Genomic DNA, 15,240 nt, shown 5'->3' with positions numbered 1-15,240 from the left:
CTGCGCTGCCTCCCTTCGTCCCCAGCCCTCCTGGATGCACAGGGTGCCGGCGTGCCTCTCCCTGCTGAGCTGGGCGAGTGCCCTTGGGCGTCCCCCGGGGAGCACCCCTCTTGGTGCCAGAGCACCCCGCGTCCCTCTTGCGGAGAGCGCTCCCAGGGGGGTCAGGGCGACCGGCAGCCCGTGTCCCGCAGCGCGGGTCTGGGTACCGCTGGCGGGGCAGGGAGAAGCCAGCGTTTCTGGTGCGCGTGGGGCGGGTTGCTGCCGTCTCCGGCAGAGCTCAGAGCCCCGGCCCACCGGGGCCCCACACTTCAGCAGCCGTTCGGCACCGGGGCTTGGCCCCGTTGGGCTCCCGAGCCACGGGAGGGAGCGAGGAGGGGCTCGCAGATGTGCTGACAGCCGAGCAGCCCCTCACCTGCTGCTCCAAGGGCTGGGGCTCAACCTTTACTCCATCTTGTGCTTTTTATAACCTCGGGACGCCGTTTTGGTGACATAAGGAGCATTTCATTGCCCTGCAGCCGGAGGCCCATGAAATCTCGGAGCGAGCGCTGCCTGGAGGAGCGCCGGCAAGCGCTGAGATGCTGTGGCATATGTGTGTAATTTATTTCCCCAGGAAACTCAGCTCAGCTGCAGCATCTGGCTTTCACCGAGTCCCTGCTTGTTACCTGGTCCTCCAGCTGGGTTTGACCGTGGCACACGGGGGTCGCTGCTCGCCCCGGGCCACCCCGCGGGAAGGGTTCCCCCCGACCCTGCGCTGGGGCGCAGTCCCGCGGGCAGGGGGGCAGGCAGAGGGGCTGTGTGCGGCGCCGGGGGAGCAGACCTGGAGCTGCGGCTCGATCGCTCGCTGAGCGGACGGTGTTTAAAGCCAGCGTGGGTGAGGGTGAAACCAGAGGTTTATTGTGTGAGGGGGGTCGGGGGCTCTGGAAGGAAGGAAGCTCCTGCTGTGAGTCTGAACCATATTCATTTTTAATTATACAAATTGCTCAGGCTTTATATTATCATATCAATGACATGAAACACCAGCATGTATTGATTAAACTCAACAAATGCAGCACCCCAGGACTCAGAGTTCAGGGGATGGAGTGGCTCAAAGCTGGAAGGGGACGAGGAGAGCAGGGTGCTTCCCTAAGCGGTTTCACCAGCGCTGCTCAAGTCAGACCTGGGACGGGGCACGTCCGAGCGCCGGTTCTCCCCCGGGAGCAGCCGTGTGTGGCATCCGCGGAGACTGGGGCAGGGACTCCCCTTCCAAGGAGCCCTGGGGCAGGTCCCATGCCCCTTTGGCTCGCCGGGCGGCGGCCGCGTCGCCTGCGCCATGGCGGAGCGTCCCTGGGCAGCGAGCGTTCCTCCGAGCCGCCACGCGCGGTCCTGCAAAGTCCTGCCGCCCCCACGTCCGTGTTCGCCTCCCGTCTGCGGTCACCCCTCCGAGCCGGGAGGACGCCCGGCCTCTCCCGTGGTGTGTGTCCGGGTCAGGGTAAGGTCCTCCGGGGGGACGCCGTGCAGCTCTCCCCAGCAGCAGGGTGAAGGCAGGAGTGTCCGTGGCTGTGGTTTTGTGTGTGTGGCTTTTCCATCCTTCCTCCTTCTGCTCCTCCTTGTTGTCCTTCCTGAAAACTATGATCATCTAGCTCCGAATCGCCGTCTTCCTGTCTCGGTCTTTACTCTGCAGAGAAGGAGGAGAAGGCCAAGTTAAAAAAACACACCTGGGACTGGGAGCTTTGCCAGCACGCTGGCTCCAGCCCGGGAGCCTCTCGCTCCTCCCTGTGCCGGTGCTTGGCAGGAGAGGCCTGCGGCAGCTCCGCTCCGACAGCTCTCGGGAGCTGTGGGGCAGCTTTCCCGAGGCGTCACCGTCATCCCTCCGTGTCTCTCGGCGGGTCCGGAGGGGTCAGCAGGAGCGGGAGCTGCGTCTGCCCTAAAGCTTTGCTCCTGCAGGTGCCTTCCTCTGCCCTGGCCTGGCCCTGCCAGGGGACTCCCCTCGCTGCCTCCCCTCTGCCCTCCTCGGGACGCCCGGCACCCGCTGCGCTGTGCCCCCGCCGCGCTGTGCCCCCGCCACGGTCACTCGTCCCGCTGCTGCCTCCCGAGCCCTCTGCCTGGGCAGAGGTAGCGGCAGGACAGAAACCCTCTACACTGACCAAACTGCCGATAACAGCGCCCGGTTCAGGGCTCTCTGATCCCGCTCCTGCGGCCTGAGTTCCTGCGGGCAGCACCTTTGTGCGCTCTGTTGCGGCCTTGAAAACACGAATCCGTCCCTGTCCGTCCGGTCGCCATCCGCGGCTCGCAGGAAACCTTCCTGTGCCATCGCAGAGTCCTCCCGGCCAGCCCCTCGGTGGCAGCCAGGCTGTGAGTCAGGCTTTGCTCCCCGGGCGCCAGAAAAGCTCACCAGCACCACCGGCACCATCACTGCCACCATCACTGCCACCACCGGCACCATCACTGCCACCACCGGCACCATCACTGCCACCATCACTGCCACCACCGGCACCATCACTGCCACCACCGGCACCACCATCACTGCTACCACTAGCACCACCAGCACCATCAGCACCACTACCAGCACCATCGTCACTAATACCAACACCACCACCAGTAGCACCACCAGCACCACCGCTGCCCCAGCCAGGTGCGCACAGGCAGAGCTGCTGCTTCTCATTTCCAGTTTGATGGGATTCTGGGGTTTGAGCAGGTTGGGTGCAGGTCTCTCCGCCCAAGGACCAGGTGACATTTCCACCTCTCCTCTGCTGGCCCGTGGCTTGCCAGCATGGCCCGGCCGAGGCCACGTCCCTGGGCTGGTCCGCAGGGCTTGCTGCGGTGCAGCCTCCCCCACGGCTGCACGTGCGGCCCCTGCTCTGACTCTTCCTTTGTTACCGGGGGTGGGGAGGGGAGGGGAAGGGGAGTTCAGCTCAGAAATGGTAAAATTAAATTTCCCAGATGTTCAGGCCCCAGGAGTTCTTGTGCTGTCTGGAGAGGAAATGGGGATTCGGAAAATCCCGCCTCATATTTTTTCCCCTATCACCTTGCCTTTCCGCTGCCATTAAGTGCAGCAGTAACAGTAAATTACAGGGCTGCGGAGCCGTCCCATCTTGTAGATACCGTGGGGGGAGCGGGGAGACGGCGCTGGGGCAAGGCACTGAGCTCCTGGGCTCTGCCCGTGGCTCTGGGCAGCTCGCCGCCCGCTCACGGCTCCGGGCTTGCAGAAGGCTTTTGAGGGTGTGCACAGAGCCCTCCGCTCCCGGCACTGGCCCTGCAGCCCAGCGTTCCCCGCTGACGTGCCGCCCCATGCCCAAATTATGGGTCTTTTCGCACAAAACCTGCAGGCGGGTCCGGACTCCAGTCCCCGCTGGCTGACGCCAAGCTCTGGCTGTCCCGTGGGCTTGGTGGCAGGGTGACCCTGCTCTGGGTCACAGCAGGAGGGACCTGGAGAGCGTTGGTGGGGAAGGGGGTTGTGATGAGGACACTGAGCTCTCCAGCTCTCCTTGCTGTGCCTGGGGCGAGGGCAGGGGGGCTCGGCCATGGGGCCGGGGAGACTGAGCCCTGGCGCTGCCCTGGGGTAGCTTCACCCGTGCCTGCGCTGGAGCCCGGAGCGGCTGCTCCGAGCGCGGGATGGCTCTGGGCGCCCTGAAGCTCTGGTTGCCTCCGCAGACCCGTCAGGGCAGGGCACTGCCTGCCACGGTGGAGCGAGGGTGGCTTTCCCCGTGCTCTGCGCAGAGCGCCCAGTGCGGGGCTGGGCTCAGCCCTTCCTGAGCTTGCCCTCGGCTGCATCCAGCGTGGCACTCGGCGCCGCAGGAGAGGTGGCTGCCAGCGGTTTTGCTACAGCAGCAGTAAAACCCAGGGGTGCAGGCAAGCAGCGGGTGACAGGATCAGCTGGTTCTGCCCAAACCCCTCGTCCCGCTCCTCCTCTCCTCCCTCCTCTTCCCCTCCTTCCTCCCCAGCCACTCTTACCCCTGACGAAGGCTGCGAGTTCCTCCCTTAGTGCTGAATCGCAAGCCCGCTCAGTTGAGGCTGCCCTCAAAAACCTTTGCCAGCATTTTGCCTCCCGAGGGACAGAGCGATAACAGCCGGCGGCGACCTGCTCCCAGAGCCGCTGGCCAGGCCTGAGCCGGGCGCCCACGGCCGCACGAGGTCTGTTCAACGAAACCCCCTGGGACCTGGTGCCTCCCTCGCCCGCCGGTGCTGCTGAGCAATCCTGTGCCACCATCCGTGGCGGTTCAGCCGGATCCGGCACACCAGCGCGGCCTTCCTAGAACTCGGCCGCTGCCCGCCTTGTCCCCTCCTGCTCGGCGCGGTGACGCCGGCTGCGCTGGCAGGACTCCTCACCAGCCCCAGCCCTTTTGCCGAGCCCCACAGGTCCCTGCAGGCCAGGCTGTCCCCCACCCAGACCCCCACCCTCCTGCACGGCCACCTCTCGCCTTCCCCTGTCCTGTCGTAGCCGCACAGGAAAATCTCCGGTCCTCTCATTGCTCTGCTCCGGCCCTGTGCCCTGCTGCACTTAGCTCTGCTGAGGACTCCTCTCTGCTCCCTTTCCATGGGACCGGAGCTGGTTTGGGAGATGCTCTGGAAGAGTTTGCTGCAGCGCTCCTACCACGCTTGCCCCACGTGCCCCGGCCGGGGCAGGCATCGTGCGGGAGCTGGGGGTCTGCACAGCCGTCACCCTCCCCTCTGCCGGGGAGCTCTGCGGCCCCTCTCCTCCACAAGCCCATTCGTCTCGAGGAGGGATGGACCACCCGGGTCTTCCCTCGCTGCCTGCCTGCTCTGCCCTCAGGGGTGGCAGTGTGACCTGGAGCTGCTCCGGCTCCTTGCACAAAGCTGGCGGTCACCGATCCCCTGCCCGCTCCTCTCTGGCTCCTCCGCGCGGGACAGGGCAGCGGATACCCCTCCGCACCCTCCCTCCGCTCTCCGAGCAGCGCCTGCCCCGTGGGGCGGGCAGAGGGTCCGGGGGCCATGGGAGTTGTTTTACAGCCTTGCCGTGCCCCAGGCTCGGCTGCTCCTTTCTCACACGTCACCCGGCTGGCGGTGCTGGGGGATTAACGCCACGTCTGTGCCGTCACCCTGGTCTGCCCTCTGTGGGGGTCCCGGCAGCCTCCGAAGGGCTGGCAGGGCTGGGTGCGCTGCCCCAAGATCAGGGGAGGGGGCTCGCGCTCTGGGCGCCCAGTGAGGGGCTGCAGCCCGGGCTGTGTGCTCTGTGCGGGTCCGGGCTCCCGGGAGAGCCTGTCCTCCCCCGTCCTGCCCTCACATCCAGGGGAGGCTTCAGCCCGCACCCCGAGATGGAGGCAGGGAGGCCGCTGCCCGCAGGGAGGGCAGGGATGGGATAGAGCCGTGAGCTGCGTCCCGCATCCCGCCAGCTTCTCCCGAGGCCCCTGCTGCGGTGCGTGCCAGCGGGGGCAATGGCAGGAGGTTTGCCGGCTGGGGTTGGATGCTCTGCGGCTTGGGAAGGGACGGGGTACCCGTTGGCACTGTTGCTGCCCCCCGGGTGATGGGACAGGTCAGCCCTCCAGTCAGTGGGGTGCAGGCAGCCTTTGCTGCCGCCGCACAGCCTGAAACGGGCTGGGGGTTTCAGCCGTGGTCGCTCTTGCGACACCTTTTAGCTCCCAGGTGGTCTCGGTGCCCCCTCCCCAGTTTGCTTTCCATGCGAATACGTGCTCCCGCTCCAGAAGACAGAGTGGCCCATGCCGGACACTCGTCCCTCGTCACTTTAACCGGTGTGCAATCCCGGCGCTGACTGCTCAGGGTGACCCACGCGCCTCTGCCCCCACGTCTCGCGTCCCCAGGCCCGCCTGCCTCTCGGTCCTTTACAGCTCTGCGCAACGCAGGCAGCGGGGACGAGTGCTTTGGGAGGGCTGTTGGCACGCAGAGGATACTGCGAGGATCCTCAGCCCCGGAGCAGTTTCAGCAAGAGGCCTTGCTTGGATTTGGACTTTTTGGCGTTTAACCAGGCGCAGTCCACCCCCCAGCACAGGTGGTCTGCGAGCTGCCCCGAGCCGTGGCTGTTCCCAGCAGCTTTCCCAGCCGATACGGTCACAGGAGCAGAAATGTCCTGTTTCTCCCCTGCCAGCGCTGTGTGTGCTGGTGGGGACGATGGCACAGGCAACAGCCACAAAGGAAAACCTGGAGAAGCACAGGGCTGGCAGGGATGGGGTGTCCCGGGCACCATGGCCCCGGGCCCCCTCTCCCAGTGCTCGCTTATGGGAATGGCACGAGCCTGCTCCCTAGCAATGCCGGGGACCGTCCCGTCCGGCACTGCCACCCGCCCGCACGTTGTCCTGCAGCGCCTGTGGGAAGTGTGATGCTCCGACCAGTATGGTGTCCGCCTCCCTCCTGCTTCTCTCCTGGCTGGCGCGTAGTCCAAGGCCTTGTCCCCAGGCAGGTTTTTAACCTTTTGATCAGATCGGGGGGGACTGGCCGGAGCCTGAGCAGCCGCCAGCCTGGGCAGCCCCTTTAGCGGAGCTCAGCCTTTCTCCGGCGGGCGGCAGACACCTACCCATGAGTCACTTTAAAGAAGGATCTTTCCAGGGAGATGGTGTTGGTTTCAGCCCGATATGGGAAAGTCCCTGGGATAAGGCGGCAGTGGGACGCCTGGGTGCGAGGCGAGGCTGAGTCACGCAGCATGAATCTGGGCAAGCCCCTTTGCCCACCGGGGTGCTGCTGGGTCAGCAAACGCGGGACGAGGCGAAGGCCCGGCTAGGAAGGGTTCGCAGAAAGTTTGCTGCCCTACTCGGCTGTCCCTTGGGGTGCCCACAGCAGCCGGCAACCCCAAACATCCCGCCCGAGCTCTGTCCTGGGACCCCTCTCACTAGAAAGAGCCTCTGCCCGGCAGCTCACGCCTCCCATCCCGCTTCTCCCCTCCCTGCAGCAGGTCCTGCTCACAGCGACCGCAGATGCTCACCCGCAACTTCCCTGGTGCTCCTGCCTTCCCGGCCAGGGTGCCCAGGGACGAGGTGGCATCTGGCCTCTGCCCACGCTGTCTCGTGGGGCTTCAGTGCCACGCGTGCCATCTCCTGCCTCTCTCGAGCACGTCAGGCTTTTCACGAGGGGAACTGTGGCATCGGCTTCCCCCTCGGAGCCATGGGCTGCTGCAGCCTCCCACGGCTCGGGATGGAGACGGCGTGCCCGGCATGGACGGAGGCTGGGGAAGGGCTGGGAGCTGGGCAGGCGCGGCTCTGCCTCCTTCCCCCGGGACGGGGAAGCGGGAAGGGGGTCGCCGGAGCTGCCTGCTCTCGCTGAGCTCGCAAGCCCGCAAGCCCGCAGGCGCTGGGGCGAAGGGCTGGAGCCGCCGCGCACGTTGGCGCTGGGTCAGCTTTGGGCGCCCAGCGAGGCGAGCGGTCTGGCGTGGAGCGGGCTCCTCCTGAGCGGGACGGTGGCCGCCTGGCTCTCCAGAGCCAAGGCAGGGTCCCTTCCACCCAGCGTCACGCGGGCCCTGAGAGCCCAGCTGCGCCGCGTTTGCAGCTCCAGAGGAGATTGCTTTCATTTCCTCGCCATTTGTCAAAATACCTTCCTGATAAAAGATGGTTTATTTTATTCCTTTAACACACAATAAAACCTATCGAGTTGTTATCTGGCCATAAAACCTCAAGCACAGAGCGAGTGCACTGCTCAGGCACGGTCTGTTCGGTCCCCTCTTCCCAGCACGAGCCCGACCTAGCTTATTTCTCAGCCAAACCAAAGTATCTCGGCCCCGGTGACAGCCGCCGAGGATCTGATCTCGGGGAGGTTTATCCAGAAGAGCTGCAGGAAGGGAGGTGGCCCATTTTGGCCGGCAAGTCCGGCATGGCTTATCCTTTCCACACGCATTGGCACGGACGCGCCTGTCCTGGGGTTTGCCCCCGCACAGGAGCCCGTGTTGGGAACTGATGCAAAAGCGGCAATGGGAATTTATTGGAATCGATGCAAAAGCAGCAATGGGAATTAATTGGAATTGATGCAGAAGTGGCAATACCAGCAAAAGAGACAGAGAACTTGGTCTTTGACGCTGTTACAGGAGGTTTCCGAACCGGCTGGTAACTGGAAGGCGGGGGAGTTTTCCAGTTCAGCCCTGTAGGAGCTTCCCCACCTGCAGCTTCTGTTTTTAAACTGGGATAGCACTGGCTTGAGCACTTTGCTGGAGCACGAGGGCACTTTCCAGCCGGTGGTCTGCATCCCTCACCCGCTGGGGAGAATTTGACACCGGTGCTCGTGAAAGCTGTGGACAGGGGAAGCACTTGGTTTCCGCTGCCCAAGCGGAAAGAGCCCCGTGTATTCGTCTTTGATGACCTCGGATTTAGCAGCATAAATCCCAGCCGATGCAACGGCTCCCGACGTCGTTCCCTCCCGCCTGCTGCTCCCAGCTCTGTCTCCTCTGGTGAATTGGAAAGGACGTGCAAGGGGGATTAACAGGGTTTGGGGTTTTCCTGCTCTGAAATCCTCAAGCTGTCAGGGTGCGCTCGTGAGTGGTTTTACCGCCACCGCTTCATGCTTAATGAGCCTTGAATCCTTAACAAAGACTTCTCCCTCTTCAGGGCGTTACTCATTGGGGTTAAACGGGTTCAAACGGCGGAGCGTGCATGCACGGCTCCGGCTGCCGTCCCGACGCCTCTGCCTCGGCTCTTGCGCCCTCCTTTACCTCTACGCTGCCGGAGACCATCTGCACCGCGCAGGAGGTCGACGGGTTTATAAACCCAGCCGCCCAGGGCACAGCCTTCTTGAGCAGGGCTTGAGACTCCTGACAGCCACCTCCTCCCTGTGCCCCTGCTCCCCCGTGGCTGCGTGTGCGTGGCCGGAGCTGCCCCGCGTGTCAGGAGAGCCCCGAGAAGGGCTGCAGCCCCGCACCGTGCCGTCGCTCCCTGCACAGCACCCCTGGGCGGGGATTTGCTTTCCCCGCACCACCACAGAAGGTCTGCTGGCACAGGCAGGGCCGTGCCGGGGAGGCGGCCGCTCACCGCCTCTCCTGGCCGGCGGCAGTCGCACAAACGGCCCCCGGCGTGGCTGCTGAAGCTGGGTTTTCCTAGTCTGGCTGCTGGACTCGTGTCCTACTCCACCTGCCCCCTCACCCTCCGTGGGCAGTGGTGCCCACCCCACCGGCGCCGTGGGCCTGCATGGCAGGCGTTGGCCAGTGCTGGTGCCAGGCAGGCACGGAGACAGCCTCTGCCGGAAGGCTGGTCCTGGCGCGAGGTGGTGCTGCCTGCCGGGACGCCGGGAGGAGAGCGCTCCCCTAAAGGCACGGGGTCGGGAGCCAGGAGTGGGGGACGCTGGGTGAACCGGGCTGGCCAGGACGTTACGGCTCCCACTCGGTGGTAGAGAGCTGGTGCCTTTGGCAAGCTGGGACAGCTGTCCCGCTCCCCGAGCTGCTGGTCCCCGCGATCCTCCGGGCTGCTGGAGGGGCACCTACGTGCCGCGGCGTTGGCCTTGGCTTCCCCCATCCCTGTCCCAGCGTGGCTCCCCGGGACACCAGGCCTGCGGCTGGGTGTGCAGAGCCAGCGCGGCCCTCGCCCAGGCGGACGGACCAGCCCAGGGAGCTGGCCCTGCCGCCAGCTGCCGGCATCAGTGGGCTGGGAGCCCCGGCTGTGACCAGCCCTGCGCCCAAATCGCTCTCGCCTCTCCGTTTGCTGCCTGGACTCTGTCGGAGGGGAGATGCGGACTCTTTCCAGACTCTTACTTTCCCTGTGCCTCTGATTTCCAGCTCCTAAAAATCTGTTTCTCGCCCTCGGAGGGTTTCCCCTTCGCCCATCCCTTTGCCTTTTAGCGAACGCGTGCGAGATTCGGACGCAGCTGCTGGGGGCTTTGGGCAGCAGATCCAGACATGCTAAAGGGAGGCGCTGTATTTTTCACGCCCGCGTTTCAGGCTCACTGACGGGGTCTGGCGTGCTCTCCAGCTCGTGTCGATGCAGCTCCCACCAGAGCTGCTTCATCTCTCCCAGCCATCCCATCACCCCCTCGGCTCGCACCGGCTCGATGGCAGCGGCGCCGTAGCCGGCGCCCCGGCGCTCCCTAACCCCGTCCTTGCGCGGCCGTGGCTGGGGATGCCCGGGGGTCCCCCGGCACAGCCGGCGCAGCCCCCTCCAGCCGAAAGCCCCGCGGGGACGGCGCAAGCGGCCACTTACCAGCTTCCTCTGGTTGCTGAGGCAGAAAGTGCAGATCTGTTTGGGCTGGGAGTTCTCGGTGTCGCGCGCGGGGGGGCTGCTGCTGCCGTGGTGGTAGAAGGCAGGGGTGGTGTGGCAGGGCTGCCCATCCCCGCACGCCTCCCCCACCAGCAGCACGTTCCCCAGGTGGGAGATGTAGCTGGAGGCCAGTCTCAAGGTCTCGATCTTGGAGAGCTTTCTGTCGGCCGGCTCGGTGGGGATGAGCGTGCGGAGGGCGGTGAAGGCGGTGTTGACGCTGTTGGTGCGGTCACGCTCCCGCGCGTTGGCCGTGTGACGCTGCCGGGGCTCCCTGTTGATCCGGTTGGGTTTCTTGCCGCTCCTGCGCTTGCTGGCCTTGATGCCGTAGCCGTCGGCATCCAGGTGGTAGGGCTTCTCATCGGAGCCGGAGCTCTCGCTGCCGTTCTCCTCGTCCTCGGACAGCATGCTGATCTCGGGGTACAGGTACCGGCTGGGGGCCGAGCGCAGCATGGCAAAGGACATGTTGGGCGGCGAGGGGACACCGGGGAAGCCGTGTGGGGACCGCCGCGCTCAGCCGACCTCCTCCTGCTGCGGGCGGCCTCAGCTCCAGGCGCTCATGCTGCTCCCTCGGCTGGGGTCCGGGGAGCCCCGGCTCGCGTCGCCCTCCCCGGGCAGGCTCCGGCTGGGAGGTGGTGCAGCGGGGGGTCCCCTTCCCCAGCTCCCCGCCGGCTCTCTCTGCGCAGAAGGGGTTAAGGGCTGCTCACGAGCAGGGCTGCCTGTTTCCTCTCCCCACACATGTGCATCTTAAGACGCTGAGTGTGGCAGGAGCTGGGAGTTTTATAGCAGCAGCAGTGGTCAGCCAGGCCCCTCCTCCGGCTCCGGCAGGCAGCCCTGCTCCGGCTCTGGAAGTGGGAGCCACAGAGGCTCACGCCTACCTGAGCTCACCCTCCATCCCCGCAGGGGACTTAACCCTTCAGGGCTCGGCTGGGGGTCCTGCCCGCGGCCAGGGGGCTGCAGCCAGCCTGGCGAGGAGAGGAGCGCTTGCTGCGGCTCACCTGCCAGCTGTGGGCCTCGGCTGCGGCTGCCGGCCCGGCACGCGGTGGGCACACGGGGACTCGTGCGGCATCCTCGCCTATCGCCTGCGTGGGCCTGGGTGGGCACTGGGGTCTGTGGGGGCTGCCAGAGGTCCCTGGAGGACCCTACAAGCTGGGGCGGGAGGGAGGCTCCCCCGGCCCCGTGCCTGCAGGGTTCATGGGCAGCTTGTGCCTGGGACAGGGCTGGGGTTCATGGGCAGCTTGTGCCTGGGACAGGGTCGGGAACAGGGCTGCGTCCCCCCCAGGCCGGGGCTGGGGAGAGAGGCTCCTGCTCAGGATTAGTCCCTGCAAAGAGAACCCCTGAGAGCGCTCCCTCCCCTTCCCGCAGCATGACCAAATCCATCCTGCTGCTGCTGCTGCTGCTAATGGGGCAGAGAGGGAGGAATTAACCCTTGAGGAGCTGCCCGCCGGCACACCTCCACCGAAGCTCCTGCCTGGTGCACGCTTGCTGCTTTTAATTTGCTTTAATCTCCTCCCCAGATATCAAGAACGACATTTGTGCCTCTGTCCGCCCGATAGGTGCGTGCGGGTGCGGAGCCCGCTCCTGTCCCCGTAACCTGTGCCATAACCGCGCCGTCTCTGCTGAGCCTGCAGGAACCAGCACCTGCTGGCAGGGCCGACTTTGCAACCAGCCCCAAACTACCCCCTGCTCCCCTTCCCGCGCCGGCTCATCGTGCCCGCGCCGGCAGCTGGCGCAGACTCCTGGGGACAGAGGGCTTGGGGGGTCGAGCAGGGGTCCCCACGGGCCCCCAGCCGCTGCTGCTTGAGCGGGGCAGTCCTGGCTGGCTGTGCCCAGACCCAGGGCGAAAGGAAACCAAGGCCTTTCTGTGCTCCGCGGGGGAGCTTGGAGGCTGGTGGGGAGAGCCCTGCGACCCAGCCCCGGCTGTGCGTGCAAGGCTCTTGGCTCGGTGGCAGCCCCAGGCAGGCTCAGTGCATCCCCAGGGCTTGATCGTGGGCCTGGGGCCACGGAGGTGCTGCAAGGCCGCTCCGGAGCTTGCTGATCCCTTGCTGCAGAGGCAGAGGGCAGGCAGGGAGGTTCTGCCCGGTGAAGGCCATCAGCTTCGTCCTCTGGGGCCAGGCACCTGGGAATCCATCCCCGGCCACAGAGCTGTCCCTACGATGCAGGGCTGGGACCCTGCACCCAGGATGGGTCCGGGGAACCTGAGCTGGCAGGGAGTTGCCTCAGCTCCGGGCTGCCTTGCCCCGGCCCCGTAACCTTGTAAAATATGAGTTGTGACAGTGGGAGCATGCCCCCTTCGGCTGCACACTCTGCCTTTGCCCAAGGAGAGAGCGCGTCGGTGCCCAGAGAAAGCTGGCTCTTCCCCCAAGCCCAGGCACATCTCCCAGCCCGGCAGCGCTCCTGCCCCTTGGCCCTGCTCGGGGGACCCTCAGGGCAGCATCGTCCCCTCGCAGGGCGACTGCGAACCCACAGCCTGGGGGGCTGCAGCGGGGTCAGCCAGGCTGAGCCCCACAGCCTGCTCTCCCCTTGCCAGTGGCTGCTTTTGGCGAGGGGGGGACCGGCAGTCCCCAGCCCCAACCCTGCCTGCGCACAGCCCCGGGGGCAGCCGGGCGAGACCCCGCTGGTGCAGCCGCGGCCCTCGCATGCACTTGGTGTGGCGTGTTGATAAGCGGCGTTTTAACTTGGCCAGAAATGGGAATTACCATTTGCTGTGAAGTCTCGGGTTTCCCCTCCCTTTCGGCGGTGAGCAGCGCATCCCCCCGCGCGCGGTCCCCAGCAGGAGCTCCGCACGGAGCGTTGTCGCTCCGAGCCAGTGTTTTTCACCTTTGCAGTGTGCTACCACAGTTAATCAGCAGTCTCAGCAGCTTCTGAAATCCAAGCCACTGTCATCTCCTTCCACAGCGCTGGGCACTCACCATGTGTGCTTTGGAAACCCAGGCTCCTGTAGGCATCTGCTTTCGTTTAGCTCTGCTAATGATCTTGCTTTTCTCTAGCACCTTCTATCCAAGTGCAATCCCCGGGCTCTTTCCCTGCGCTGTCCTTCCTGGTGAGACGCACGTCCCTCTCCCTGCGGCCCAGCTCCTCCGGCTCCGGACCGGGATGGAGAGCGGTCCTGTGTGCAGGTGACGCTCAGCCCTGGGCGGGCCAGAGCACCAGACCTGGCACGGGCTCAGAAAGCCCTGGTCTTAAATAAGCGGAGGCATTTGGCGCTGGAGATCGCAGCGTCCCGACCCCTGGCTCTGTGGCTCTCCTGGCTTCCCGGAGAGCTTCCATGATGTCCCGATCTGGGCATCGCCTTCCCAGCCCTGGCAGGGCAGCAGAGCCTGGTGTAGGCACCTTCTCCTGGGGAGGCTGCGGCTGCAGAGCCATGGCCGAGGAGTCTGAAATTCCCCGCTGCGATCCATCCCCTGCCACGGCTTTATTACCTGGAAGCTTGGCCTGGCTGCCTGCAATGACGCCACTGCTCCACTGCAGAGGAGGTGCTGCCTGCAGCGGCTGCCTGCCTCGCCCTGCTGCCTGGACCGGGGTGCTGGGCTGCGGTGCACTGGGGCTGTCATGGGCCCTTTTAAATCTGCCTCTCCCCGTCTTCGGGACCTGCCCTCCCCAGCTAACAGCCCTGCAGAGCGTGGGGTGCTTGGGGTGGCTTTCCTGCAGCCACCTTGACCCCGGGCTCTGCGGAGCTTCCGTCCTCGCAGAGGGTGCCCGGTGCTCGTGCCGTACCCCTGGAGGACCCGCTCCTATGGGAAGTCCTGCTGGGGGTGCAGAGCCTGGCAACTGTGGTCATCTCGGGGGGTACATGAGACATCCTCCTGCCATGGTCCTGGGATCCCCAGCGCCCCACCAGCACCTGGGCACGCTGCCGTGGTCTCCAGGGTTGGGGGTGGGAGGGCTGAGCTTGCCCCGTCCCCTTTCTCCTCCACGTGGACCGGATATTTTCAAGAGAAGAATCTTTCCTACGAGGCTCTCCAGCTGCCAGGAATGTGCGTCTAGGAATGCCCAGGGCCCATCCAAGAACAACTTCCAGACGTGAGGCTGAGTGACGGCAGTCCCTCGCTTCGGGGCTCCAGACTCCCCCGCGCTCGCTCGGAGGACGCAGCTCGCCGGAGGCGATGCGTTAACGACACGGGAGGCAGCCGTGCCGCCGAGTGGGTGGGTGGGAGGCGAGCGGAGGGGAGGGATGGGGTTGTCGCTACTGGGCTGCTTCGGCACCGTTAAGAAACTCCGTCTGGGAGGAATTTGCTCCTTCCTCCACACTGCGGGGCTGTGGGGGATGCAGATCCCACTGCTGGGGATTAGCCCCGTGGGGGAGCTGCAGCCCGGCCGTGGTGGCCCCAGGCATGTGCGTCCCTGCGGGATTTTGCCAGGGCTGAGACCCCGGTCCTGACCTACCCGACAGCACCGTCAGTGCTCTGGGGTTTGCTCCCTGCCCCAGAACAACCAGAGCTAGGGACACCTGGTCGGGGCCTCCCAGTGTCCTCCCCAGCGGTCACTGGGGTGTCTGTGCCAGGCACGTAAGCACCGGGGACGGGACGAGCGCATGGGGCATCCTGCCGGCACTGAGCCCATCCTTGCCGGGCCGTGCCAGCAGGTGCTGCCCAGCCGGTGCTGCATGGGGCATCTCCCACTTCGAGGTCCAGGCTGGGGCAGGAGCTCCCGGGCGTCCTCGCAGCATGCAGCCAGGGTGTGCTCCCGCGTGGCCAGCACGGGACCCCGAGGCTCGCGTTTGAGGGGAAAATGTTCCAGGCCTGCTGGGATCCTGTCTGTGCTCCTGGCAAGAGCTTCGCCCAGGGATTCCTGCGTCAAGTCCGCAGCTCCTGGCGGAGCTGAGCTGGCCTTCGGGAAGAGACGCCCAGTCTGGGCTTCCAGGCTCCAGGCAAGGCAGCCCTCCCTGCGCAGCAGCCCAGGGTGTTAAAAATACTTGCCTGTCTCTACGCTGACCGCGTCTCTACAGCTGAAGGCCATCACTGCCCAGCCTGCCTGCCCCCCCGGAGGTGAAGCAGAGCGGCTCCAGCGCCGCTGCCTGCAGGCTGGGTGGGCAGCACTGCTGCGTCCCCTCCCCTGCTTCTCCCCAGGGGCTCAGTGCCACGTGTGGCACTGCCCAGCTCCTGCTCCCAGGGCCTTGCGTCCC

General features: G+C 65.7%; 2 protein-coding genes across 3 annotated transcripts in view; one reads left to right on the top strand and one right to left on the bottom strand.

Moving 5' to 3' along the window:
• BOP1 (BOP1 ribosomal biogenesis factor) overlaps positions 1-15,240 on the top strand; it is a 68,729-nt gene that overhangs the window by 43,781 nt on the left and 9,708 nt on the right. The window lies entirely within an intron of this gene.
• On the bottom strand, positions 1,004-10,709 carry SCX (scleraxis bHLH transcription factor). Its single transcript, XM_009471346.2, has 2 exons — positions 10,062-10,709; positions 1,004-1,654 (listed from the first exon to the last, which is right to left on the bottom strand). Exons 1-2 carry the CDS (start codon positions 10,578-10,580, stop codon positions 1,616-1,618), a joined length of 558 nt encoding a protein of 185 aa, XP_009469621.1. The 5' UTR covers positions 10,581-10,709; the 3' UTR covers positions 1,004-1,615.

Source organism: Nipponia nippon, unplaced genomic scaffold (assembly GCF_047370975.1).
Source record: "Nipponia nippon isolate SJK-2023a ecotype South Korea unplaced genomic scaffold, ASM4737097v1 scaffold_1, whole genome shotgun sequence".
Taxonomy (NCBI): Eukaryota; Metazoa; Chordata; class Aves; order Pelecaniformes; family Threskiornithidae; genus Nipponia; species Nipponia nippon.
Note: the sequence above shows the minus strand (reverse complement) of the source record. Positions and strands in the feature narration are given on the sequence as shown.

Excerpts from the sequence above, each read along its gene's own strand:
- SCX (XM_009471346.2), bottom strand. The coding sequence starts at position 10,580 with ATGTCCTTTGCCATGCTGCGCTCGGCCCCCAGCCGGTACCTGTACCCC. Across the intron at positions 1,655-10,061 it reads TCAGCAACCAGAGGAAGCTG|AGTAAAGACCGAGACAGGAA; the intron begins GTAAGTGGCCGC and ends CCTTCTCTGCAG.